The sequence below is a fragment of the Gadus morhua genome, chromosome 23, assembly GCF_902167405.1.
Source record: "Gadus morhua chromosome 23, gadMor3.0, whole genome shotgun sequence".
NCBI lineage: Eukaryota > Metazoa > Chordata > Actinopteri > Gadiformes > Gadidae > Gadus > Gadus morhua.
The window spans coordinates 11386138-11413201 of record NC_044070.1 but is presented as its reverse complement, the minus strand read 5'-3'; the positions used below and the strand labels follow the sequence as shown (position 1 = coordinate 11413201).

Below are 27064 nucleotides of genomic sequence, written 5' to 3'. Positions count from 1 at the left end.
TCACGTGATGAAGGGCTTCTAGATAGAAAGCAAGGCCCAATAGATGAGTAACTAAACAGCCGAGCACTAGCCTGTAGTTGTCCTGGATCCACATGAGGATGTCGTACATCCTCTCCCTGCAGACGGGGGAGGGGTGGGACACGAAGGCCGTCACGGCTCCCAGGACCTCCTGCATCTGCGGGGGGGTCAGCAGGGCCAGCACCCTGTGGAGGATGTCCAGACACACCCTCTGCCTCGCCTCGTCCCTGGGGGGGGAATGGAAGACAACACCAACACTCAGAGTCAGGCTGCCTCCAGACACGGTGGACACAACAGAAGGACATAACCCGATGAATGATAATGAACGCCAATGCAGATCGAAAGGCACCAGCCATGTGTGCGTGTGGGAGGTGGTGCATTGTCCCACCTGTGGGCCATCATCTGGACGAAGCCCTTGGTCTGGAGCAGCATGTAGATGTCTGGGATGACCTCGGCGCGGCTCAGCACGCACTCCAGACAGTGGGTCTTCAGGACGCCGTGCAGCTTGGGCAGCAGGAAGAACACAGAGTTCACGAATCTGCAGGACGGAAACAACAGGCGGAGAGTCATCGTGGTGAGGGTGTCGTCAAAAAGAGACGCACTGGTGACGTCGTAGTGATACACATGTATGCATTATTTACCGGTCCATAAAGGGAGGAAAGTGCTTTGACACTTTACTCAGGCAGATGATGAACTTGTCGTCTAGGTCCTTCTTCTTCAGCTCCGACACCTTGCCGGCCGCCAGGCTCAGAAGGACTTGTGGAGACTGACAGCAAACGACACGCAGGTTAAGTAAGCCAGGAGACAATGTAGGCCTACATGTGTGAAATCCAAATTGGCTGAGAGGCAGGCGCAGTTAACTCAAAGCAGATATTCTGTCAGCACATTTGACTCAATAGCCGACGGATGCCTCTGGCATTTTTAACAAATTAATTAAGTGAAATTATAGCTTGTTTTTTTTTTTTTACCTACAGCACCTTTAAACTTGCACAATATAACTTTATAACCGCATCCTTTTGTTTTTGGTAGCTTGTAAAAGGTGCCGAAAAGCAGAATAAGAGTGACAGAAACGCTGCCTACCTCATCTCTCTCAGCCATGTTCTTCAGGATGAGGCCAACGATCTCAGCGGCTGCAGAGTAAACTTCTTTATAGCGCGTGAAGGACAGGTTGTTGGCCAGGGACTGCATGTACCTGAGAGACACACAAGGCATCGCAATCAGCCAGGACATGAGCAATGCTCCAGAACAATCATGTAATCAATCAAGAACATGACCCGCGATTTGTCGTTGTTCACATTTAACAATCCAAGAGAATTAACGCCAGTGAGTGTGCCGTTAAACCAAGCACCTTCCTCTCCTGAAAAAAATGGTTTGATTTAGCATCCCATTAAGAAGAAGATGGTTCATCATGTCCTTAAACCAACATGTTCCTTAGATAAGAGAACGAATCCGGACATTGAGTCTAACCATTAAGTCAGTCAACACCAGGTATCAAATGTTTACCACATTGACACATGTGACGAGATCTCTAGGAAGGCTGCAGACTTTAAAGACGTGTCACTTCCAGGGGTCTTCTTGCGTTGTGCATGCACTGGTCTCCCACCTGTCGTAGTCCACTCCGCAGGTGGCCTCGTAGGCTGGCAGGCTGTTTGCCAGGACGATGGCCAGGAGCTGAAGCCCTACGGAGTTGTCCTTACTGTTGGGGTCGCTGCCGCTGAACCGCTCGTAGATCACACTAAAAGGAAACCACAAAAAGAGAGGGAACAGTCAAAGGAGAGGGAGGACAAAAAGGACAGGGAGCACACAAAGGGTTCACCGTTATTCAAAAGACGAAGCACGAGACATGACGGTTCCACCACGTTGATTTAGGAGAAAGACGTAGATGTGTCGTTTGGTGCACTGTTGAACTTGTAAACCGTTCAGATTATTTACTTTTAAACTAGGAGGAGCTGGAGTCATTTTCTGTGCAATATGTCGTATCCCCGAAATCCTCTTTGCTGTTATGTCCATTTTTAATTAGTGCAGTTTGAATCCAATGACTTAGATAAGCCTTCAATGAAAAACTGCAATGCAGTTGTTGTACAGAGCGGGAGTGCATGGGCCGCACCGGTAGGGCACACACAGACAGTCCTTCCAGCACTCCACCAGGGTGCGGATGATCTCCAGGTTGTGGCGGAACACCGCCCTCTTGCTGTGGAAGCTGTGCTTCATCAGGAACTCCAGCAGCCGATTGGCCAGCACCTCATCCCTGGGGTTACCCTGGGGGACAGAGAAGGGACGTCTATGATCCGACGCCTGTCCCTGCGTCCCTACACCACTCTCAAGGGTCTGGGGGATAAAAACAACACAACGCACCTTGGGACTGGCCAGGCTGATCCAGGAGAGCGCCGTGACCACGATGTCCACCACCATGAAGTGGATGCCCTCTCCCCCGTTGTTGCCCGACACCACCAGCTGGAGAAGCGGCCCCAGCCAGTGAGCGGCATACGGTCGGAACACCTGCAACACCCCCGTACGTCTTTACAGGCACTTCTTTCGAGAGCAATGTGGAAACTAAGCACAGAAGACGGGAGCGCTGAGATGCAAGCGGCGATTGGGTGCCCACCTCTTCCGTGTTGATAAGGAGCTTGGCCACGAAGAGACGGATGTTCAGAGGCGTGGACGGGTTCCCCAGCTTGCCCAGCAGGAACTTCATCCACGGAGGAAGCTCTCTGGGCGTGGATCCCTGCCCCACAAACACATTGAGAACTGGTATCTGCACTGAAGCTCTACGGATACTAACACGATGTTTGGTCAATCACAAGTGCTCTACTTTATTTTGGATTCATGTGTGGAAATCGAATTCACAAAAATGTACATTTCAAACCTTGCAGCTTATTCGGTGTTCTGAATATTGATAAACCACCACGGCTTATCATTTGAATGGTGCTTATATATTTCCAGGGATTGGAATGACATGGAGCAGAGGGGGTTTGGAAGCCCGGGTGGCTCCGAGGTGCAGGGTTGTCTGCGTGGTCGTGAGGGGTTTGAGTGTGTGTGTGTCTGTGTGTCTGTGTGTCTGTGTGTGTGTGTGTGTGTGTGTGTGTGTGTGTGTGTGTGTGTGTGTGTGTGTGTGTGTGTGTGTGTGTGTGTGTCACTGGGAGCGCCTCCCTGACCTGCTCCACTTTGGGGGTGATGCCACTCCGCTGCATGTGACCAATCAGGGCCGTCATGGAGGCCATGCACTCGTGCTGATTCAGCTCGTCCATCTCCAGAACCACCGACACGTCCTGGGACGCCGTCGCCTCCTCAGTCTCCTGTGGACGCTGGTGAAAATCATAACTGTTAATGTGCTTCTACTTGAAGAATACATTCACAGTTAGCTTAGCTTTGTTCCGCTAATTTTTTGAGTAATACCCGAAAACGAATATTTAACAAAAGCAGCGGACATAGCTTGCGCAATTGCGGTTCCCAATTGATACAAACGAGTAAGTGCTCTCATTTGAACCAGAAACCATTCTTGCCACGACCCAGTTGACAATAGAGTGTGCTGCAGCAGCGGTTACACTCTTCAGTGGGAGGGTTCCTCTTTAAGAGCCGTGCAGACCCTCAGGCAGTGCAGCTAGGCGGAGGCCGTGGAGGGAGGACTTGCCCTTTTGGCGACGGTGCGCGGGTTCCCCTCGGGGTTCTGGGATCCGAGGGAGAAGCTCTGGACCCCCGTGGAGAAGTCAAACTGGCTCATCTCCTCACTCAGACTGCTGTCGGCCATGTACGACTGGGAGGAGAGATACACCGGGGCCTCTGTGGTGCACGACACGGGTCCGTTGGTTAAAGGTTAAAGGTCACATATTATACCACCAGGTGTGAGTGTGATTAGCCGGCACAAGCAGTTTTGTAAAGCTGCCTCTTCTGACATCACAAGTGGGCGTGTCCAGCTAGATGTATGACGGATAGATCAGCACGATTTGCTACAGTCCACTGGGTATGATGGTGGACTGATCTATCCAGCATCTAGGTGGACACGCCCACTTTTGATGTCAGTAAAGGCTAATCACACTCACACCTGGTAATATAATATGTCACCTTTAACACTAACATTGATATATATGTGGTGGTTAGGTTGCCAACGGGGAATGCCCGGGTCAGATCAGAAAGACTGTACCTCCGTTCTCTTCATTCACTTCTTTACGTATGAGGATGTATTTCTTCTTTCTCTCAAGCGGGACCTATATCAAAAGAAGAAATAATGTTTATTATTATATACAGTGACATTGAAAGGACAGGGGAGCTGTGGGGTTTGGGAGAAACCGTGACGAAGGGACATTAATACACAAAGTAGTGCATATCTGCTGCCACATACCTCGATCTCCACTGGAAAATTATAAGCCCTTTGGACATCGATAAGGTTTTCCAAAATGAATTGATGCTGGAAAAAAAACAGTACAAATATAAAATAATTATCTTAAAAGAAAGTAAACATCTTCTACAGCTACAGTCTCACGGTCCTAAAAGTATGACAATGTGTGTCTGGTCTATCAGCTGCTTAACCAGCATCCATCAGCAATAAAAACACGTCCTTTATTGCTAACCGTTAAACCATCAACAGTGTACGATTTACGGTCTCCGAAGACCAGGGCCTACTACCTTCTCTGGCTTCTCGCTGAAGAGGAAGCCCTGGTAGAACTTGGCTTCGCTGAAGCTGCAGCTGATGACGGCGATGGCGCAGTTGTACGCGGCGCAGTGGTACTGTCTCCTGGCTTCCAGCAGCTGGCTTTCTCCGGCCATGTTCTCCGTGAAGGCCTCGAAACACAACCTGGTGGGAGGGGCGGACAGTCATGATACAGGGCACTTCACCGTGCTACACGTGGGCAGAGCTTCTTCTGCTCAACTGGGGTTAACGTTCCCTTTAATGGTTCCATTGTAACAGTGAAGACCGGTTTAGTGAAACCAAGGAAGCACAATCTTTGTGCAATCACAGGATTATGTTTAATGTGAATGTTAGTTCTGAATCCGATGGTTACAAACAATGTGGGGTGTGAGGCGACATCATCATCATATCATATCATAAATCGCATGACACTGATGGCGACAATCGGACTCATGTGGTTTTACAGCGGGTTCGACCTACTTGATGAGGGCCTTGGACAGCTCGTTGCCCTCGGTGCGGTCCGAGCGGCAGTACGCCTGGTTGACGCGGGACTCCTTGGAGTACAGCTCCTCTTTGGGGAGCCGGGAGTACAGCAGCTCCATCAGCTTCAGGCTGCCCAGCTTCCTCAGCAGCTGGGACTCGAACACGTCTTCACTGGACTGAAACCCGGGACAGGAAGTTTGAGTGGATGGAGTAGGAAATCATGTCACGGCTGCAAGCCCCTCTACACACACACACAGGACAATGTAATAGCCGAATATGTGTACTGTACTGACAGTGATATATTGTTTTGCTTTCTACTGACAAATGTACTTATTGGATGTCGCTTTGGATAAACGTCTGCTGAATGCCCTGAATGTGCCCTAACCCTGACAAACCTGGTGTATTCCTGTGTGCAGTACGTTTGGGTTGCTCTGTAGTTAACCATATGATTAGAATTTTAGCAGAAATCCCTGTGTGTACAATCCCTTGTAAACCCAGTATTACTTTCTGTGTTTATTGATGCTAAAAGACATTGCAATTGACATTACAACTATTCAACCAGCACCAAACCCATTCGTGAGTCCTTTTAAAGTGTTCCGCCTAGAGGACCTAGAGCGATGCTATCACTTCATCTACCCATCCCAGTTGAGACCGAGGGTGCTACATGTAGATCAAAAAAGCAACCGCATTCTGGGAGCAACCAATGACCTTGGTGAAGCGCGAGAGCAGCAGCGCCATGACGTCCGAGACGTTCTCCAGGAAGAAGAGGGCCAGGGCGCCGGGGCTGCAGTGGGAGGCCAGCGGCAGCAGCACCCGCTCCATCATGGCCTGGAGCATGGAGGGCAGGGGCAGGTCTCCCCGCTGGACCACCCCGTGCACCAGGCACAGCAGCTGCAGCTGCCGCTCCGGGCTGGACCTGGGAGGACCGGGGGTTAGGGTCGGGTGGAGCCCTCGATGACAGGGGCGGATGGTGGCAGCAACGTCACGCGGATCAAAGCGGACCCACGGGGACACGCACAAAGCACGGGTCCTTCTTTGTGACGACACTTCATGAGGACCATTCAATCAGTTTGCTTACAGTCAACTAATGAACTGGTCTTATACTGGTTGTGGCCATTACTCGAGTTGTTGGTACATTTTTTTAACCTTGTCATTAAAAAAATATATTTTGATGGACAAAGTCCCGTTATTAAAGTATTAAACCTCTGCTGAAATTAGTTTGTTTTTAATTTAATATGTTTAATTTACTTTAATACGGAAGGGTCCATGCAAAAACTGTAATTGGGACATGGATACCTTTCTTGGTGCCTCAATGCCTCAAATATTTAGCCTATGCAAACCAAGATGTGCGCGTAAACAAACTTAATGACGTACTTACGAATGGCCATGGTGACAGCCTGGGAAGGTTTGCTTACCGCTTGGCGATGCTTTGGAAACAGTTTTGGAACTGGTCCTCCATGATGTGTTTGGAGTCCTGACACAACACCCCAGCTAGGAGCTTCAGCAACAGCGGGCTTTGAGAAAGCTCTAGGGCATCTAGGAGCTAAAAACAATAACAACATGGACGCTTAGGTATTACAAAAGTGGTGTGTAGATAACATTTAAGAGCTAAAATGGCATTTTTAAATGCCAGAGGCAACCATCAGCTATTAAAAGGGAATACTTGGTGAGAATATCTGTTCTTAGAGAGAACAGATGTGGCATCTCTTTGCTGTTTGGTTGGCTCTACAGCCCTCTGGTTGGCTCTGCAGCCCCCTGGTTGGCTCTACAGCCCTCTGGTTGGCTCTGCAGCCCCCTGGTTGGCTCTACAGCCCTCTGGTTGGCTCTACAGCCCTCTGGTTGGCTCTGCAGCCCCCTGGTTGGCTCTGCAGCCCCCTGGTTGGCTCTGCAGCCCCCTGGTTGGCTCTGCAGCCCCCTGGTTGGCTATGGGGTCTCTGGTTGGCTCTGCAGCCCCCTGGTTGGCTCTACAGCCCCCTGGTTGGCTCTACAGCCCCCTGGTTGGCTCTACAGCCTCTGGTTTGCTCTACAGCCCTCCGGTAGGCTCTAGGGCCTCCGGTTGGCTCACCTTGCGGACACAGTCCATGTAGTTGTTGCGCTGCGGCGATCCGCGGGGGAACTCGTCCGACTGCATGGGGAAGTGAGAGGCCACCAGCTCCTCCAGCGCCCCCTGCAGGGCGGCCAGGGGCTCCTTGGGCAGGGTGGTGAAGAAGGGCAACACCAGCAGGGCCTGGCTCTGTGTGTGAGTGAGTGAGTGAGTGAGTGAGTGAGTGAGTGAGTGAGTGAGTGAGTGAGTGAGTGAGTGAGTGAGTGAGTGAGTGAGTGAGTGAGTGAGTGAGTGAGTGAGTGAGTGAGTGAGTGAGTGAGTGAGTGAGTGAGTGAGTGAGTGAGTGAGAGAGTGAGTGAGTGAGTGAGTGAGTGAGTGAGTGAGTGAGTGAGTAAATGAGTGAGTGAGTAAATGAGTGATTAGAGACAACATCGTTTAACAAAGAGAAACAGAACATCGCCTGTCTTTCTTGTAGTCATTATGAACCGTCTTTCAATAATGACTAAACCCAACAGATGCTAGGCTGTATAATTTTACATTATAGTTGACAAAGTTTGTTGTGTGTTGTTCACAGTGTTCTGGTAGATGGTTATGTAATATTGAGTGAAAGAATTGACCCATCTTTGCCACAAACCAGTAAAGCTTTACAGACAGAAAATGTATAAGGGAGGATTTAATGGTTGGTTCATTCTAAACTATTGATTATGCAGTTGGCGTTCTACCTCGCAAATTAGTTTGTTACCTTCAGATTCAGCGGCAGCGTTTTGTCCACCAGCAGTGTGGTGAAGGTGGAGAACACCACTTTGAAAGCCTCATGGTTGATATTGGTGCACACAGAGGAGTCGATCTGATCCACAAATAAAATATATTAGACCACACAGCATAAATATATTGACACAAAAATGATTGTATCATCCTAATGTTATAAACAAAAACACAGGAACAGCCACTTATACATAATTCAAAAAATATATATCTGAGTGTGAGTGAGTGAGTGAGTGAGTGAGTGAGTGAGTGAGTGAGTGAGTGAGTGGGTAAGTGAGTGGGTGAGTGGGTAGATGGGTGGGTGAGTGGGTGAGTGGGAGGGTGAGTGGGTGAGTGGGAGGGTGAGTTGGCGACCGACCTGCAGCAGCTTGGACAGCAGCAGCAGCGTGGCGGTCTTACTCTCCGGGGTGGCGGTCTCCGTGGCCCACCAGGACCTCAGGCTGTCCCAGCGGGTCAGTACCTGCTCCACCAGCCGGCTGCCCTGGCTCCTCCGGATGGAGCGCTCCCTGAAGGTATGGTCCAGCACGCCGTTGAGCAGGACGCTGACCTGGAGCACACAGCACGGCCAGAGCACACCGCCACTCAACGTCGGCCTCAGAACACGGACCTCTGCCCCGGAAGGGCTGGTCGAAACCATCGTCAGCCAGTTAGAATGGACTCTTAGGACGTCAGCATTCGCTTTGCAATTAAATTGTTCAGTCAATTTGAAAAATTAGAAACAGTAAAATAACCTAACTAGATGACAACGTATGTGGCACAATAGAAAATAAGGGGTGAGAGAGGGGAGATCAATTATTTAGCTTTTGTATACAAAACATTACACACACCTTACAAAGGTGCCGTGTATACGATTTAAGAGCTGTTATTTTAGAACAATAACAGGGAGAAATGGCTCAACCATCCTCATTTCTGTGAATATCTTTTCCATGATTGCTTCAATGAATCTTGCCGGTAATTCCCAGGTGTATGAAATGCAACATTTCTCAGTGGTGGGCTAACATAGGGTGGAAGGCAACAGAGAGGGTGGAGAAATCTACTTGGTTTTGTAGTCTCAATGTCTCTTTCCAACAGGTTTGGTACCTACAGCAGCTTTACGCACACCTCTCCACCATGGCAGTGGGTGCACGACTGTAGAGTCCTACATCACCTTGGACCTTATCATCTCGTGGGTTCATAACTCTGCGGGAGCGTACCATGCTGGGGTTGCATGAGGCAGCCCTCAGGAGGGCCGGCACTGTGGCGTCCAGCAGCCGGAGCAGCTCTGCGTTGACCGTCGTCTGGAAGAGGCTGTAGAAGTACTCGCCGTGGGAGAAGCAGAGGAAGTTGTTGCCGCCTCGACCACCAGCCAGCGGCACCGAGAGCCGGATGGTGTTGAGCAGAAGCTCCACCAGGGAGTCGCTCTGGCCAGGGTGCATCATGGGAAAGAGGAGAGGAGAAGGGTTGATTGGATTCTTCTTTTTTTATTGATCCCAGTGGGGAAGTTCGCTGTTACAATAACCGTGCTCAAGATTATAGTACAATAACAAAATAATCCCAAAAAAATAAAATAATCGACAACACAAAAAGGAGTGAACATATACAAAAGCTATCTCGGTATATACAATAAATACAAAAAGGTCCTACTATGATATAGTAGAACTTCTGCAAGTATACGCACAAGGCCGGAGTAGAAAAATTGAAAGGGTGGAGTAAAGCCTTGTTTTCCGTTGTATTACCTTTGATATATTATATCAAAGGAAAACAAATTCCCTTTATTGGATGAAGCTTTCAGAAGGAAACTTATCCTCTCTTCCAGCAAACCAGATTGATCAGAACTAATAAGAATAAATAAAGAAGGTGAAACACCCCCTTCCGCCCTGACATCCGCCCGTCTGCCTTGTGAGCGTCGTCCAGACAGAAACAACCCCATCCTGACCCACCTGCTGGCTGAGGGAGAAGGCCAGCTGGAGCAGGCCGTCTGCCAGCCTCCTGCTGTTGATGTCCAGGGGAGGGAGGGCCTTCCTGTCCTCCCCGGGGGCGATGCCCTTGTATACCGTCATGAGGAGCCTGGAGCTCAGGTCCGAGGCGTACGTCGCGTCCTACGGTGCCAGGGGAGAGAACAGCAAAGCAGGCACGAATGAACGCTGTAACATGAGCCAAGCAAGCAAGCTAAAGAAGATCTGCATGCATCCATCCGAAGTGGAGGATAAATGTGCCGGTCTCTTGGTGTAAGTGGGTTTGTAAGTGTGCTCGACCGAACGATATGTCGGTGTGGAGATGTGTCTGCAAGGTAAAAAATGTGTCCCAAGTCATCCACAGTGGAAGAGACAGACTTCAAGATGCTACCCCAAACCCCAACACTTAATGATGATTAAACGGTGGTTTTGGGATACCTTGCTGTGCAGAATGCTGCTGAGGAAGCCTGCCTTGTGGATCTGCTTGCAGGCAGACAGGATCATCTCCATGTGGTCGTGGCTGCTCTGCCTGCCTTCCTTGTAGAGGTCTATCGCACACAGCTCCTCCACACTGCGCACATCACTTGTTCCATCAACCAATGATATGACCACGCACGTTACATCACTTTTTCCATCAACCAATGATATGGCTCGGAAATGGAGTAAAACAAAAAGGAACTAAAAATAGCAAAGTAGGAATTCATATTTAAATTAATTCTAATAAATAAGTTGATCACTCATCATTGTAAACTGCATGGAATCCCAGTTCATTATATAGTACACATACATGCAGTTTCATGTATTGGACTTCCCTGGGTATGGTACTCTACAAAGGATGAGCATCCACCTCTGTCGTGTGAGTTTGGTCCCCAGGCTGTTCTCCAGGCCGGCCCGGTACGGTGAGGCCATCAGGGCCTTCAGCAGCGGCACACACACCTCCGGCAGGTTCTTCATCACCTCCACGTCGGCCATGTTGAAGCCCACCGAGGACGGCTGGCAGACCACCGCCGCGGTCAGCTCAAAGAACACAGGGGAGAACACCTCCTGCTCCAAGAGCTAGGAGGGAGAGGGACACGATGAGAGGAGCAGAACCAGGGAAGGACAGAAGGAGGAAGGATTAATGACAAAGTCAGAGAAAAAAGGAAGACAGAGAATATGTGAGAAAAAGACGAAAGACCAACAAAGAAACTAACACATAACATTCTTCAGATACGTAATTGGAATATGGATGAACAACAATTATAATCACTGCATGCGTGTCATGAAGATCACTGCGTGTTTCAACTGGGAGCGTGTCATGGTAAAAGTTATTCAACTGGACGTATAACATGTGATGCCACCTTCCAGAGGGCCTGGTCACATTTGAGGAGGACCATGCTGGCGAACTCCAACAGGCGGACGATGATGGTGCCCTTGCTGTAGTGGTACTGCTCCACCTCCCGCGGGCTGAAGACGGAGCCCTTCTGGCCCACGGCGAAGCAGCCCTCGGCCGCAGACAGCTCCTGGGTGGCCAGCTCCGTCAGGAAGAACCGGATGGCCTCCCGGAAGCTGGACTGCTCTCCCGAACCTTGAGGAACAACGAGAATAAATCAAATCAATCCCAAAGACACAGATTATATACAGATTACAGAAGAGTCTATGTGAACATGAGCGGGAAGCCTTTGAGAATTTGTAACTTTCACTAAGACAACTTATTCATGAAGCTAATTAATAACATTCAATGTCATATACTTTACAACCATGCAAACGGTTTATGCATAATTATTTTTTGGGGCATTAAAAGGACCTATTACTCCCCACACACACACACACACACACACACACACACACACACACACACACACACACACACACACACACACACACACACACACACACACACACACACACACACACACACACACACACACACACACACACACGCAGTGTTCCGAGTCAGGCGACAACCAGATCAGGCGACAACCTCTTGATGCCGGGAGAGCAGAGGCGGGGCAGGGTCTCTACCTAGGACCTGGTAGGGCTTGACCAGGTGCAGGCTGATGAAGGTGTTGTAGCAGTCCAGGGCGGCCAGCAGCAGGTCCATCCACTGCAGGGTGGTGCGCACGCTGAAGGGGCCCGACAGCTCCCGCAGGGTGGGCTGGCTCAGCAGGCCCCCGCCCTCAAACTGCCCGATCAGGAACGCCACCCCCTGCTCCTTGAGCAGAGCCTCCAGCCACTGGGCCGGGGCCTTGTTACCTGAGGGAAGACCCCCCGGGAAGACACGCAAACTCGTTTTGTTTTGTAAAAGGGGATTTTGCTGCGCATTTGTAAAGGCTAAAGGGTTTAGGTTGCAAACATTTAAAAGCCTCAGAATGGGATTGAATGAGACTTCAACTTCAACTTCAACAGGTTTAGGTAATGAATAGTGGTCCCCTGTTTTACAATCAGGTGTTGGTCTTAATTAGCCTTTACAAGCTGTTTTAAAATCTGCCTGATCTATACAGCAAACATCTGGGTGGAAACTGCCACCGGTGAGGTCGAGAGACACAGGGCAGGGAAGGTTTTGAAACGACTTGTAATGGCCGATCACACTCACACCTGGTGGTAAAATCGGGGCCCTTTATGACATTCAAATTTGCAGCAAAAATAATTTAATGTGGCTTAAAACACATGGATGGACGTGGTTGCACATGCGTCACATGTGTAAAACAGGCACAGATAAAGTTATAAGTAGATTAATGTCCGTTAACAACAATTTGTGGAACGCCATGAACTTGTTAGCTCTGAACTCCACACAAAGTAGCTCCATACGGCTGAGGCGCACTGAGCTGGGGCACAGGGCAGCTCACCTGGAAGCAAGGGGACCAGCGAATAGAAGAGCTCCATGCACTTGTGGCGGCACTCGGTCTGCGGTCGGCCACACTGCTCCAGCAGCCAGCGCACCACATCAGACAGGCACACCTTCCCGTCTGCTGGGAAGCCCCTACATAGAATCAGGCGAGAAGGGAAATCCGTCAATAATTTCATCATGTTGGAATGGGTTATTGAGGCGAACATCAAGCCTCAGAAAAAGATGTTCCATGTACAGTATATTGAGATGCTTGTTAACATTTTCTGGTGCTTGTAGTGGATCGAAACCTCGGTGATATGTCATGGTTATGTCACATTACACATTTGGGAATACTTCCAGCACATAAACCGAGCCACAGGTGGCCCGGCGGTTCCAAGTGCCTTGTGGGTCCACCTGGACCCCCCGAGCTGTAGGCAGGTGTTGGGGACCCACCTTGGGGTGCGTCTCTTGGCGCTGTGTTGGTTGAGAGCGGCAGCTTTGTACTGGAAGATCCTCTTCAGGTGGTCGATGGCACCGATGCACTGCTGCAGCGTACCTGAGGACCAGGCGCTAGGTCAACCTCGACGATGCATTCCGCTGCACACGCTTCCACACAGAGCCCTCCGTAACACTGCTTAGCTCTCAAGTACATATGCTATCATCAATTATGAACAATAATGTTTATACTTTTGGTATGCATTTAATAGTTATTTGTCCTTATTTATGGAAAACCAACCAATTAAGTTGCAAACATGTTTCATCTTTTCATATGTTTCTTTCTATTTTTGGTTACAATGATATTCAAATAAAAAAGTGAGAGATATATTACCAACGGATCTGTCGTCTGAATGGGCCAGGGCCAGGCTTTCCACAAACACTACCAGAACCTCGAAGACAAACTGATCCACCAAGGCATTCTCCTCCCTGAATAGACAGAGATTACTTACTTGATTGTCGTCATCAAATAGGAAACAAGGCGCAACTCCGCCCTTTCATTTTCCGAGGACTGATGGATCGAAGATTACTGGTAGACAACTAATTAAACAAAGCATGCCCTCTCTAGACTGAAGGTGAACGGGCTTAGCGGTCCCAATTACAATTAGGGCATTTAGCAGACGCTTTTATCCAAAGCGACTTACATCGGTTAATACACACATTGACACACCGACGGCAGAGTCATCCAGGCAAGGCGACAGCCAGCTCGTCAGGAGCAGATAGGGTTAAGTGTCTTGCTCAGGGACACATCAACACTCAGCTAAGAGGAGCTGGGGATCGAACTAGCAACCTTTCGGTTACATGACAACTGCTCTACATCCTGAGCTAAGCAGACGCTTTGGCACCCCAAGTATGGCCGGGACAAGGTTATTGGCCTCGCCGAACGTATGTTTGGCGAGGCCAATAAGCTTCTCCCGGCTAAACTTGAGGTGCCAAAGCGTGAGGTAGAGGGTTCAGGTGCCCTGACCTGAACTGTCTGTAGATGCTGTTGAAGGCCATGGCCGCCCCCAGCCTCTTGAAGCTGTTGGGGTGCAGGGCCAGGCTGTAGATGCGCTTGAACAGAGACTTGATGTTGGCAGGGCTCCTCTCCTGCTGCGCGGGCGTGGTCTGCTTCACGGACCACTTGACAAACTCCTGCACACAGCGGCCGCAGAAGTCCCGCAGCGTGCTGTCCAGGGGGTCGACCAGGCCATCCTGCAGGGTCGGGGGTCAAAGGTCAGCGTCAAAGGTCACCTAGAGACGCTCAAACAGCAACGGCGGAACTATCTCCCAAGGAATACTTCTGTCAAATATATAGTATTTACAATACATCATTTTGAAAGTATCAAGCTACAAATATGTTTTAAAGATAAGAACACAATGTAATTATGCAATTTACCAGTGGTTAACTTCTTTGAATGATTTTATAAAAAGAATAACACGTAAAGTTCTGATCCGACCCTACGTGTACGTTTATGACGTATCATGGGTGCATTGAGATGGAGGCGTCCCGTTACCAGAATGGCCTCTAGAACCGCAACGGTGTCCTGGCTCTCAAACTTCTTGTTGTTGGTGAACCAGTGAATCAGCTGCATCACCAGGGGCTCAAACAGCTGCCTCGTTACCTGGCAACCAGAACACACACACACACACACACACACACACACACACACACACACACACACACACACACACACACACACACACACACACACACACACACACACACACACACACACACACACACACACACATCACACACATCACACCTGTCATAGCTAAACATGCAACTTTATCCTAACTAGTGTAAATAATATATTAAACTACATAAATCGTTTATCCAATAACACCATCCAGCTCTCCAAAGTACTATACAGTATATTCATCCATTTAGAGCTCTAAAGTATAGTACATCACATATCTTATTCCATCTAGAGCTCTTAAGTACTGTTCATCAAGTATCTTGTTCCATCCAAAGCTCTTAAGAACTGTACATCTAGTAGTTGAATCTATCTAGAATCTTACTCTATCTAGAGCTCTAAAGTATTGTACATCTAGTATCTTGTTCCATCCAAAGCTCTTAAGTACTGTACATCTAGTATCTTAAGTCATGTAGAGCTCTTATGTATTGTAAATCTACTATCTTAATCCTAGACGTTTGTCGTACCAGTTGACAAGGAACCGCAGAGGAACAAAGACATGAAGAAGGTGGATCCACTTCATATTGCCAGCAGTTCACATAGAGAACCAACAGCCAACCACACTAATCGTCCATATATTTCTACTTGGTCTCGGTCCAGGGACACGCCACAGACCTGGTCCACGTCGCAGGCCAGCCGCAGCAGCACGGGGAACAGCTTCTTGTGGAGGTTGTACATGGGCGGCAGGCTGCTGGGATGGTCCACCATCTGGGCGCTCTTCCCGACCATGTAGACCACCAGGCTGTGGAGCAGCTCCCCCGCGGCCACCTGCAAGGGGCACAGAGCCCCGGGGTCACGGGGTCACGGGCCGGCAACAGGGGACGCCTGCTTTACAAAACCTCTTCCTGTGTACCACTGGGTGGACCACTTCCAGCTCCTCTAAGTGAGAGGAATTCTCTGCGAGGCACATTATTGTGGTCGACTGTAATTTACACTTTTTACATTGAGGAGATTCTGAGTTCTTATTCTCTCCAATCAGAGCCTCCCTATCCTGATTGGTTCACCTTCTTATCGCAATGCACTCACACAGCATTATCACGGCTCCCCCACAGGGGCGTGCATGCAGCACTTTTCAGTGACAATGAAACGAGCAGGGAGGGAGCAGAGTGGGAGGGTGGATTGTTCGGGGTTCATTTTCAAAATCAGGCTCTCTTATTTTAATCTCTTCTCTTTGGACTTCTCAAATCGTATCTAGACTACCGCAGCTTTAAAACTCACAACACCTGCGGTGTAATAAAAGAGCTCAGGCCATTACACCTTGAAGCAAATAATAAGAATTCCCCAGTTGCAATCATTTCGGTCTTCCTTTGGGCCAGGTTCCCCCTTCTGAGGCTCAATGTATTTAATCCACGTGGTGGCCAGGTCACGTACTTTGGTTTGTCTGTCGCTGGTGGACAGCGCCAGTTCACTGATGCGGGGCAGGAAGGGGTCCAGGTAGATGACTGGCTTCATGTCCGAGAAGGGCACGGCGAAGCTCAGCCTCTTCTCCGTATCCCAGGCAACAAACTTCTTCATCGTCTCCTCCGTCGACACCACTGCATGACAGGGTTAAGGGAGAGCCAGCGTTATCAGAGTTTTGGGAGGACTGGGGTCCTGCTTCTCATGTCACCAGTGGACGTCTCACGTGGAGAGCTTAACTCAGACGGTACAGCTTGGTTGAGACACCCGCTGTTGAGAATGTGCTTTCTGCTAGCTTTAAGTGGACGTTTAATTCCACAACAGCAGCTCCTTACCTGTCACCAGATTCCTGTTCATCTGTCCTCCCAGGTGCCCTAGCAACCGCACGACCCTGAGCTTCACCATGACAACGGGAGCATCTTCCTGTGAAATCATTGAAGATGCAACAAAAATAAATCATGGCATTTTTTTACTTTGTCCACCTTGAACTATTGAAGGTTTTATGTTGCATGACCCTATTTATCCCAACCATTGAAGACTTCCTGGGTCATTAATACAGAAGTACTGGTGAGTAATAAGTTAACCCTTGGCATGCCACTACCATGACTAGGTGTTTGGACTGCTTCAGCAGCCTCCTCATCACTCGGCCGTATCCCTTCTCACTTTTAGACGACACCGATGATGTCATCTCCCAGCCGCTGTCGTCCTTCTCTGAAACCAACACACAAACAACACAACATCTAATAATGACTCAACTCAAATGCAGCTTAGAGTCTAGTGGCTAATCACAATTTCTGGCATCCAAACCCTAAATATTTCACGCTCCAACTAATGAAAATCCTGACAATTGAGAGAAAGGGGCAAATATAATACCATCTCTTTATGAACATTGGGTTTAGTTTAGTGGGTGCAGTGGATTGCGGTATGTTCTAGACATACAAGTACCCAACCAATCACCGAACAACCAATTTTGTATTTAATCAAAGTAAGGAAATGAAAGCCAGATAGCGGATTAAATTAACATCTAATCCGATCGTATCGTTAACTGCTTTACGTGCTTGCATATAAATCTGGACTAGATTAGGCTAATTTAGCCTGATCAAAGTCAAAATAGTTCTATCTTCATATCCAGGGTAATGGTGCTGAAGCGTATGAAGAGTGAACCATTGGTGGAGTTGGACTTGAGGTATCCGTCCAGCAGGGGCAGTGTGTTCTGGTAGCAGGGCTGCATGACCTCCATGGGGATGAAGGAGGACCAGGCCTCCAGAGCGTCCAGCGCCGCGTTGGCCAGGGGCACGTGGCTCAGGCCCAGCTTCAGGGCCGCCTGGGGACACACACACAGACACAGACACACAATTGATATCATTATTCACTGTGAATAATCAAAATCAAAGTGCAAATGGAATGAAACTATGCAAACATCCCAATATATTTGATAGCAATCCTAAATTATATTAACAAACCTCAAAAGGAAGGTATTGTGAAAAAAAAAAAAAAAAAAAAAGGGTACAATTTCCGACACTTATTTATTTAATCTTGGCTCCTTAACTTCTTACCTGGGTTCTCTCCGCATGGCCACTAGCATTCACTCTGCATGCAAGTGCTCTACAAACCTCATGGCTACTCAGGCAACAAGTGCCCCCTGACCCTAGCGGTCTCCAGGGGCAGCGAGCTGTACAGAGATGCCCACCTCCAGTGCTGGGCAGTAGGCCTTGATGTCCAGAGCCACCATGCTGTGGTGCAGGGAGAGGGCGAAGGTCAGGCAGGACGCCAGCAGCTCATCCTTGTACTGCTTCATTCGGAGACACACCTGCAGGGAGGACACGAGCACTAAGGTGAGACCGCTCTGCTTCCCTCTACACACAGCTCACGCCGCTTTGAGGACTCCTCAAGGGGGGGGGGGGGGGGAGAGAGAAGAGCCGACCTCTTTGCCGAACTTTGCAAGCAGGGCAAAGCAGTTGGTCTTCACCGGCTCCACGGATGACGCTGTTGAGGTGCCGACTCCCTAGAAGAGAAGAGTAGAGGTCATATTTGAGTATCCCACTGCTAGTAACTAGTTACCAACTACGTTTTTGTGCTGCGATTTTAGGCGATCCTAGAGCAAGTATAGAACAATATTCGATACGATGATGATGATACTGTTCTCATTATCCGAACAGTGGTTCACAGCTTTTATGGCCTAAGGCATACTATGATACCCACCAGACATTCAAGGCCCACCACCTTAAAGCTAGGGCATGATTATGTAAAATAATTACAAAAAAAGTCATTATTACATGTATTAGGTCAGGGGTCTCAAACTCAACCTAACTGGGGGCCGCTGGAGGTAGTGTCTGGGTCAGGCTGGGTCGCATCAATTATACAACAGAAAAAAGGAGCACAACTGACCCAATCTAAGTTAATGATCGGGCTATCATTAGATCACGTTGGCTATGGTATCGCTGACAACACGGGACATTTCATAGAGGTTGGTGCAAACCGGGACATTTTAGCGTCCTTTGGCTTTTGTCGGGACTCAGGACACGCAACTCAAAATTGGGACTGTCCCGGCAAAAACGGGATATCTGGTCACCCTATCACAAGCGATAAAAAAGAGTGGTAAGCTACTCAGCCAAAAGGTGCGTTTGACAACAACGCGCGGGCCGCACTAACACTAAACTTTCATGTCAAGTAGGGGGCCACAAAATATCATCCCGCGGGCCTCAATTGGCCCCTGGGCCACGAGTTTGAGACCCCTGTATTAGGTTATTCGCATATTATTATGCATATATTTCAGGTAAACAAAAATCGGGCCCCTCGATAGTATTATTTGTGAACTATGTAGTTAAATGTCGCAATAACGTGCATTACGGAAAAAATAATCAATCAATAAGAAAGAAAACCATAAACGCTAAAAATTCAATTTGTAACCTAAATCACAAAGTGACCAAGCACACTGATCTCTCGTCAACGCACCAGAGCTGAGGGGCCCCTGAGGTAGAGCCACACCACAGTAGCAGAGGGGGGGGAACAGATACCTGGTAATACTGGATCCTCTGGGACATCTTCATGGAGACGGCCAGCAGCCTGTAGAAGCCGCTGACCAGGGGGTTTCTGATGGAGTGGAGGATGAGCTGGTGGCTCAGCGGGTACACCCAGGGCTCAAAGTACTCTGCATGGGTGCTCAGCAGCAGCGCACTGACAATTAGCACACACACACACACACACACACACACACACACACACACACACACACACACACACACACACACACACACACACACACACACACACACACACACACACACACACACACACACACACACAGTCTTCAACATGTGTTCACCAAAATGTGTTATGATGGCGCAACGTTTTGTATTCAGCCGACTGGACGGTGATAAAGATGCTCAATTTAAACTCAAGTGTGCTATGCAGGTTTGAAATACCATACTTAATAGCGTACTAATCTCCAACATTTCTTGCCGTTTTTATTGGGGTGGGACAACATATCCATTGCAGAATGCATGCATGCAGACAAGCTTATTGATAAACACCATTGCTTGTTACGTGAGGATAGGAACTGCTGTCATTCATACAATCGAGCGCTGGTTGAACGATAAGGTTGGGATTAAGTGTTGGATGGAGTCACCTGCAGAAGTCCACCAGGTTGATGAAGGCGGTGAAGTCCTTGACCTTGTTCGGCATGAGATGGGCGGTGGGGTCGGAGGACTCCAGCACCACGGTGTTGACGTCGTCCGGGCCCTGAGGGATGGAGGGAACGGCAACATAGATATATACAACCAACTCAACACCCTGGTATGGAACCATACGGCGTTAGCTATTGAGGCGCCCACTGTTTTTTTCTTCTGAAAGGGCCTGCTAGTCTAGTTTGACCAAAATAAAATTCATTGGAGTATGATCAAACAAAAAATAATTTAATAACTAGTAACTATGACTAAATATAAAATTGCATGTTTTGAGATACAAAGCTTTTTGCATCAAAAGGTAATGTAATACTGCCGATAGCATAATGATGACGTTGGTCATCTTGCATATAATTATACTAATTTTGAATCTAATGTGCCCGAACAAATCCATTATCGAAAACGCACGATACAAAAGGAAAGTCGATTCTGATACTCTCTCGCCATGGGATTTCCCATTCCGGGAGTGATGGTTGCATTTAAAACGTGGACAGATATATATCGCCATTGGGGGCTAACCTCCTCTCCTGTGGTGACTTTCTGGACAGACAGGTCCAGCTTCTCCACTATGCGCAGAATAGACTTGATGACCTCGTCATACAGCAGACGGCTCAGGGAGATCAGAGCACTGTTCTGGCATTCAAACGCTCCGTCCAGGAATCCTGAGTCCTGGGAGAAGAGCACTCGGTTTGCAATGACTCGTTGACTCGTTGGGATTCGTTTAAACAAAAACATTGATTATGACCTGCATGCATACAGGTCAAAATCATCTCGTCTCTCCAACCTCCATGTAAGCACCCCTTCCGCAGAAGGGGTGTTACAGATTAACTGCCAGCCATTGGTATGGGAAATAAAATAATCATTGAAGCCCGGATAAACCCATCCGCCAAGCACCACTCAGTGAGCATGCAGAGAGATTACCTTTAGACGGTCACAGTCCAGCAGGCTCCTATACAGGTCCAGGTAGTCCAGGCTGGAGGGGACTTTCCACTTGCCTGTGCGCATCTGGTCAGTCCCCGGGTTCTTGTCCTGAGAGGGAAGAGGGACGTTGACTGGATTGTGCACCACAGTCCGCCTTTCCCCGTTTACAATACAAATGCTGTAAGAGCAGCGCTTCCGAGATCGTTGTCAATCAAGTTTGGTTAAGGTGTGCATAGGATAAATAAACATTGATATTGGTGTCTGATAAATGAACTTGAAGATAAATGATCTGACCTCTGTAAGCACGATGGGTTTGGAGCAGACACGGATCAAGCCCTGATGCACTGAAACACATCAGAGTATCTGGTTTTTAGTCATGTCGTCAGGCCGCACAGTAGAGAAGCACAACCATTCTGGGTATTCAACATGTTTCTGTGACCCACACAATGAATTGAACAAATTTCAAGTACGTCATCGTTACTAGCATGAAGTACTGCATATCTAGATCCTTTTAATCAAACCAATATATATCTAGAACTTCAACTCACCGACTGAACTGATAAAACTCCACAGTACAGGCCCTTTGGAAGCCATGGCAACCAGCACCTTGAGGATGGCGCGGCCACAGGCGCTCTGCATCCGCTCGCTGTACTGGGGGTAGCTGTCGATCTGCACCACCAGGAGGCGCTCTAGCAGTGGCGTGTACACCTCGGGGATCTGAAGCCATCAACAACTACCTTCATTATCATATACAGCCATATACACATCCATAACAAAGGACGTTCCATTAACCAGACCCAGAGCATAGTCAGAACAAAGATTCCATCATTGTTGGTACATCTCCTCACTAACCCAGAGGTGCAGCATAGTGTTCTGAGGGCCTAAGCGTTACCTTGTCCAGGTGGATGAGCACGCAGGCGATGGAGTCCAGGAAGCTGGGCAGCTGGTAGAAGCTCTCCTCCTCCCCGTCAGACTCGGTCAGGTACATCTGTTTGCAGCGCTGGATCAGCTCTGTGTACATCAGGTCCACGTCTTGGGGACACACCTTTTTGCACGGCTACGGAGGGAGAGGAAATTGCTTGAATTGCTAGTGCCATTTTCACCCTATTCACCCAAAAGGCGATTTGCAAACAATGGATGTGCAAACCGACCTTTCATCCATGTTGTCTAGGACTTTAGACTGTTTTCCTACATTGACAACTGATAAATAACAAAAAAAACTTGCCTTAAATTCAGGTGGTGGGAGAAGAAAAATCGATTTGTTTTGGATTCATGTTTACCAATCGATTCTCAATTTAAAAAAAAATATTTGTTTTTATTTTCTATTAGAAAAACTACAATCTTGTACTTGCTTTACTCTGTTTTCATGCCAGAATTTTCCAAACCCCCTTTCTTTAGGCAAAGCGGTCTGTAGCAGATTGACAGGCAACCATGTACTGAATTGTTTGTGTGTATTATATTTGAAACGGGAATCATTTTGTTGTATTAATAATAATTTAATAAATAAGATAATCATACAGCTGCAAAGAACCCATATCCACGTATGGCGATGGAGAGCTCTCTGTGGGTGGAGTCCATCGTCTTAATTATGGAGCAGAACTTTTGCATGAAGAATTTCAACGTGCTTTTGTGCTCCTCGATATTCTCCGCAACCAGGAAGGCAACCTGAGAACCAAAACAACAACAACAACAACAACAACAGCACAGTTGTGAAACCATATAATGCACTGGGGTAGATAACCTAGCATTCAGTTTTATCAATAGTTCAACAGTTAAGACAGGAGAGAGCGGGGGCCAATGAGAGAGAGAGAGACAGCTTCATCCTTAAAATCGGTCACCTGTTTAAGAAAGGCCTCGAGTGCGTAGTAGCTCGTCTTTTTCATCTCCCCGTTGATGTGGCCACAGAGTTTGGACATGACATCAAACAGGGCCTTGTAGTGGTCCATCAAACAGCTGCCAAACTGGGCCGCGTGCTTCCCCAACAACTTCAGGCCAGCTGTCAGAGAGACACACACAGACAGCGAGAGACAGAGAGAGACAGACAGACAGAGAGTTAAAAGAGGGCGTTTGGTTAACCTCTGTCTGGGGAGAGAGAGGAGGAGGGGGCTAGAAGACGGTGACAACACTGCAGTAGCTCGACCCGGCCAAAGGAGAGCGTCCTAGAGAGTGCAACATGCGACAAGCATACGTCCTCACCTTTCTTACAATGGTGTTTGGGACATTCAAGCCAGAAGAAACCTAGAGGCAGAGCTTACCAAAGGTGACAGCGTAGCGACTCATCTCCATCTAGGCGTAACAAATTAGATATTAAACAATGTTCTGGAGGTAAGACCTTGTTGTACTATACTACTTGTTGTTGAGTTGAGATATTATCCACCATCTAATCCCAAGATGTCATTTAAAAAAAAGACTTCTCACCTGTGGGCTGATTGTTTTCAAGGCATACTGGAAAATGTCTCTGGATGTGACTGGGTCTGAGTGTAACATCAAAGACAAATAGGTTAAATGAAAAGATGATGATTTTGTCAATTTTATATATTCCATCAACGCAGGCCATCAAACAGCATCACGACACGTTCACAGGCTGATAATAAAAACAAGGCTGACTGAGATTCTTTACTTCCAGGGTATTAGTACATTACATGAACATCGATGAGGAGGGATATTGATTTGTGTAAAATGGGACATAACCAAGTTTCTCCCACCTTCTTCAATGGTCTTTGGGAAGTTGACCAACAGAGCGGTGATGCCTCTGAGACAGCCTGCCACGACAAACAGCTTGGGCTCTTTTGTGGAAGAGGTAATCTGAAATGAAACAAGGATGAGAAATCCTGCAGACAAATATATCAAGAACAAGGATAGGGAAAATGCTCTCTTGACACTAGTGCCCATAATGTCTACTTCGTTACACAGGATTAATTCTGAAATGAATAATGTTTGTTCTAAAAGATGGCCAATTATGGATAAATTAAATAATCACAATATTATTTGGTTTCTGCATATTAAGCTAGATAAATCCCAAGATTGAGAGTGATTCAGTAGTTTCACAAATCAGATGGTATACTAGCTCAAATTCCTTTCCACTAACCATGTTGCTGTTGGAGGTGATCTGTAAGCACTATATCAGCTAACATTACACACTAAGTCGGCTTCATACTTTCCCCCATGGGTAGGCAAGCTAAAACCTCTTAGAATGGCTTCTGTAGAAATAAAGTTATTTAAAACCTATCTGAAAGGCTCTGTAACTGACCAGGAAAGAAGGCGTAACTCTGCCCCTTTCCAGTTTTTGTTTCCGGCCCAGGCTCTGTGCCAGTGCCACTAGGTAAATGTTTGAAGGTGTGCAGCAGGTCTTGTGTGCTCTGGTCTGGCGGCATCTCCAGAGCGTACCTGTTCCTTCAACTCTCCGAGAAAGGCCTTGTAGAGTTTCTCAGAGTTGGACACCATCTCGCTTGGATGGACCTCCCCGAGGGCTCCCAGCAACTCATAGATTTTACCAAGGACTGCAGCAACCGTTATAGGGAGCAGAGGGGTTTTCAAGCAGTTCAGCACCTTACCCCTTTCATTTCAAGCTATGATTATTGTTGACATAATATTTTTCAAGAAAGAATGTCTGATTCAAAATAAAGAGGGCACACTCACCAGAATCTTGGATTTTGGATTTCTGACAGAGCTCACTGTAGAATCTGTTGAATATTTCACAGACTCGCAAGTCAGATGCCACACTGGAAGACTTGGTCAGATAAAGAACCTAAAAAGTAACACAGATGTGTCATAAACCATGTGCAAACAATGTGCATAATATGAAGCCAAATGACATAGATCATAAAAATAATACAGTGCGTGCGTGCGTGCGCATATATACGATGACTTAATACAAGGGCTATTACCTGCTTCTTTTGGAGGTGGATGGGTACCATTTATTAAAACATTTCCAAGAAATCTACAATGCTTGACCTCACATAGATAACCAAAAAATCCCTTCCGTTCTAATCAGCACTTGCAGTTTCACAACATTGACTAAGTCGGTTTACATATTCTGGTGGGAAGGATGTTGATGGAGACACTAACCTTTAGGAGCAGCTCCATAGTTTGAGTCCTGCATTTTGCTCCTTTATCCTTTGTATACACAACCATGCAAATGTCCTGGAGGGCAAGAGTAAGAGCAAGCCAAATCAACTCTTCATGTTGAGATTTTCATTAGTGTGATATTATCCAAGAATAATCGTCTACAGTTCATCGCTGGCCAGCTTATCGCTTCTCTAGATACTTTATGGTACTTTAAATCTCTCCTTTTGCTATTGTTTAGATGTGCTACACATTTGCACAAAGACAAATGGGTTGTCCCTTTCAACAAAATGGTGACTTCACAAGTGTGGGTGATGTATAGATTATACATTGCCATTTTTCTCCAGAGTCACCAACATACCCGTATATCAACGGCGTAAGACTTCTCCCAGCTCCGGTTCCGTGATGACATTCTTTGCAGGAACTTTTCCAGGAAATTTATAATCTCAACCCTTGTTTCCCGAAGCTTCAAAATACATAATGCCTGTGTTAACAAATGCAACGCAGAAAACTATATCTGGTTTAATTTGTTTGGTTTTGGTTAGACATTTACCTCATCTATTCCAAGGGACTTTCTGAGGAAGGTGAGAAGTCCACAGTCCTTTGAGAACAGCAAGGATGTTTGCAGGGCTTTCACATAGAATGGGAAATCGTTATTCCATAATAAAAGTACAATTATAATATTAAGATGTATACGGTATTAAACCAAATACTGGTTGTGTTTCCATCTCATGACAAAATTAGTATAATTTTAAAATTAAAATTAGTATAAGAGTACCTACAATGCTGCCCCCACCCTTTGGAATTCAGTCCCCTCCCACATTAAAGTCTCTCCAACCCACTATTCTTTCAAATCTGTACTCAAAACATACCTTTATACACTAGCCTTCCCCCACCTAACTCCCACCTTATTCTTCATGTTTACCCTCTGTTTTTTTCTTTTATCCTAGTCTGTTTTATTATATGTCTGTTACATAGTTTTGATAGGGCAATATGTCAAGCGTCTAGAGTACCATATTAAGAGCTATATAAATGTCATTTATTATTATTATTACAATCTCAAAAAGTTATTGCATCTGAAAGTAAACATGACACTACATTCTTTCACGACTGGTAAAAAAGGTACTGTAAGTTGCCATCATAAATATATGTTTAGCCAACATAGAATTTTGGTGCTGTACTTTGTATTGGTTTCTACTTGAGTAATTTAATTTTACAGAATTAAAAATTGTATTAATATATTTTGCAGAGCTTTTAACGAGTCGCTCATCACACTAAAATATTCATTTCAATATATACGTTACGGAACTTTACCACTTGCACTTGCTGAGCAACATTATAAACAAGGGGTAATTCGCAAATTGAACGTTGGCTACACCTTACCATAAACCAACAAACAAATAAAATGGCGATTGAAAGTGGAGCACCCGTAGCATAGTTAGACTTACCAAGTTCATTATCAGTTTGTGATAGCAAACACTCCTGTCCAAGATCACCTATAATGTCCTGGCATTTGAAAGCTGCAGACCTTAAGTCTTCGTCAGTAAGTGATTCGTGTAGTTTAACAAGTATTCCATGAATCCCACCAGAAGCGTTGGTATTAGAAGACATGACTGCAGCTCAAATATACTTGCTTAAACCACCATAAGCATAGCTAGCACACATGTCAAGTATAACTCCTCCGCTGCATCCAGCTGCATCCTGAGTCAATGCTTTTCGTCTGTTGTGTTTTGGTGTGCGGAAGTTTTATCAACCAATCAGAAGCCGCTGCACAAGTCTTTCCCAGCATGCTCTTCGACGCCCGGGTTTCTTTGCATTATTCGTGTCCCACAATTTACAAGAGTCCATTTATTTTTCTTTAGGCATGCAACTATGTCAGGTGATCAACCGGAAGTGTTAAAAGTTGTCATCTTAAAAACGGCATTGTCATTGACCTCTTTCAACACTTGCAGGATTCAAGTTTTCAGTTTAATCAACGTGACCTACAACTTCTGTGTTGTTAGGCTGCTGCCCCTGCTGTTGAATGTAGCTGGTGGGCCCCTGCTGTTGAGGCTGTTGCTGGGGCACATAGCTTCAGGGCTCCTGCTGGGGCAGGTAGCTAGGTTTCTCAAGGCACATAGCTATGTGCTCCAGCAGGTTCAAA

General features: G+C 47.1%; 1 protein-coding gene across 1 annotated transcript in view; it reads right to left on the bottom strand.

Annotated features, from left to right (window-relative positions):
- prkdc (protein kinase, DNA-activated, catalytic subunit) overlaps positions 1 to 26650 on the bottom strand; it is a 42630-nt gene extending 15980 nt beyond the window's left edge. The window contains exons 1-55 of the mRNA XM_030348733.1: positions 26370 to 26650; positions 25475 to 25551; positions 25283 to 25387; positions 24925 to 24999; positions 24496 to 24604; positions 24244 to 24356; positions 23562 to 23661; positions 23275 to 23330; positions 23112 to 23142; positions 22695 to 22852; positions 22375 to 22521; positions 21749 to 21913; positions 21405 to 21573; positions 21151 to 21200; positions 20857 to 20964; positions 20455 to 20604; positions 19881 to 19993; positions 19270 to 19429; positions 18177 to 18257; positions 17943 to 18062; positions 17417 to 17576; positions 16854 to 16963; positions 16588 to 16675; positions 16226 to 16389; positions 15470 to 15622; positions 14672 to 14779; positions 14143 to 14369; positions 13510 to 13604; positions 13134 to 13236; positions 12700 to 12833; positions 11876 to 12106; positions 11212 to 11438; positions 10719 to 10927; positions 10310 to 10442; positions 9857 to 10015; positions 9131 to 9337; positions 8296 to 8484; positions 7915 to 8019; positions 7194 to 7361; positions 6544 to 6671; positions 5837 to 6044; positions 5126 to 5304; positions 4642 to 4810; positions 4358 to 4423; positions 4160 to 4223; positions 3650 to 3798; positions 3174 to 3323; positions 2624 to 2743; positions 2374 to 2517; positions 2126 to 2277; positions 1622 to 1753; positions 1099 to 1210; positions 660 to 784; positions 407 to 556; positions 72 to 245 (exon numbers count right to left, since the gene is read on the bottom strand). Of these exons, the coding sequence (XP_030204593.1) occupies positions 72 to 245; positions 407 to 556; positions 660 to 784; positions 1099 to 1210; positions 1622 to 1753; positions 2126 to 2277; positions 2374 to 2517; positions 2624 to 2743; positions 3174 to 3323; positions 3650 to 3798; positions 4160 to 4223; positions 4358 to 4423; positions 4642 to 4810; positions 5126 to 5304; positions 5837 to 6044; positions 6544 to 6671; positions 7194 to 7361; positions 7915 to 8019; positions 8296 to 8484; positions 9131 to 9337; positions 9857 to 10015; positions 10310 to 10442; positions 10719 to 10927; positions 11212 to 11438; positions 11876 to 12106; positions 12700 to 12833; positions 13134 to 13236; positions 13510 to 13604; positions 14143 to 14369; positions 14672 to 14779; positions 15470 to 15622; positions 16226 to 16389; positions 16588 to 16675; positions 16854 to 16963; positions 17417 to 17576; positions 17943 to 18062; positions 18177 to 18257; positions 19270 to 19429; positions 19881 to 19993; positions 20455 to 20604; positions 20857 to 20964; positions 21151 to 21200; positions 21405 to 21573; positions 21749 to 21913; positions 22375 to 22521; positions 22695 to 22852; positions 23112 to 23142; positions 23275 to 23330; positions 23562 to 23661; positions 24244 to 24356; positions 24496 to 24604; positions 24925 to 24999; positions 25283 to 25387; positions 25475 to 25551; positions 26370 to 26532 (7442 nt within the window). The 5' untranslated portion in view covers positions 26533 to 26650. The remainder of the gene's footprint in view (positions 1 to 71; positions 246 to 406; positions 557 to 659; positions 785 to 1098; positions 1211 to 1621; positions 1754 to 2125; positions 2278 to 2373; positions 2518 to 2623; positions 2744 to 3173; positions 3324 to 3649; positions 3799 to 4159; positions 4224 to 4357; positions 4424 to 4641; positions 4811 to 5125; positions 5305 to 5836; positions 6045 to 6543; positions 6672 to 7193; positions 7362 to 7914; positions 8020 to 8295; positions 8485 to 9130; positions 9338 to 9856; positions 10016 to 10309; positions 10443 to 10718; positions 10928 to 11211; positions 11439 to 11875; positions 12107 to 12699; positions 12834 to 13133; positions 13237 to 13509; positions 13605 to 14142; positions 14370 to 14671; positions 14780 to 15469; positions 15623 to 16225; positions 16390 to 16587; positions 16676 to 16853; positions 16964 to 17416; positions 17577 to 17942; positions 18063 to 18176; positions 18258 to 19269; positions 19430 to 19880; positions 19994 to 20454; positions 20605 to 20856; positions 20965 to 21150; positions 21201 to 21404; positions 21574 to 21748; positions 21914 to 22374; positions 22522 to 22694; positions 22853 to 23111; positions 23143 to 23274; positions 23331 to 23561; positions 23662 to 24243; positions 24357 to 24495; positions 24605 to 24924; positions 25000 to 25282; positions 25388 to 25474; positions 25552 to 26369) is intronic.
- Positions 26651 to 27064: the final 414 nt, after the last annotated feature.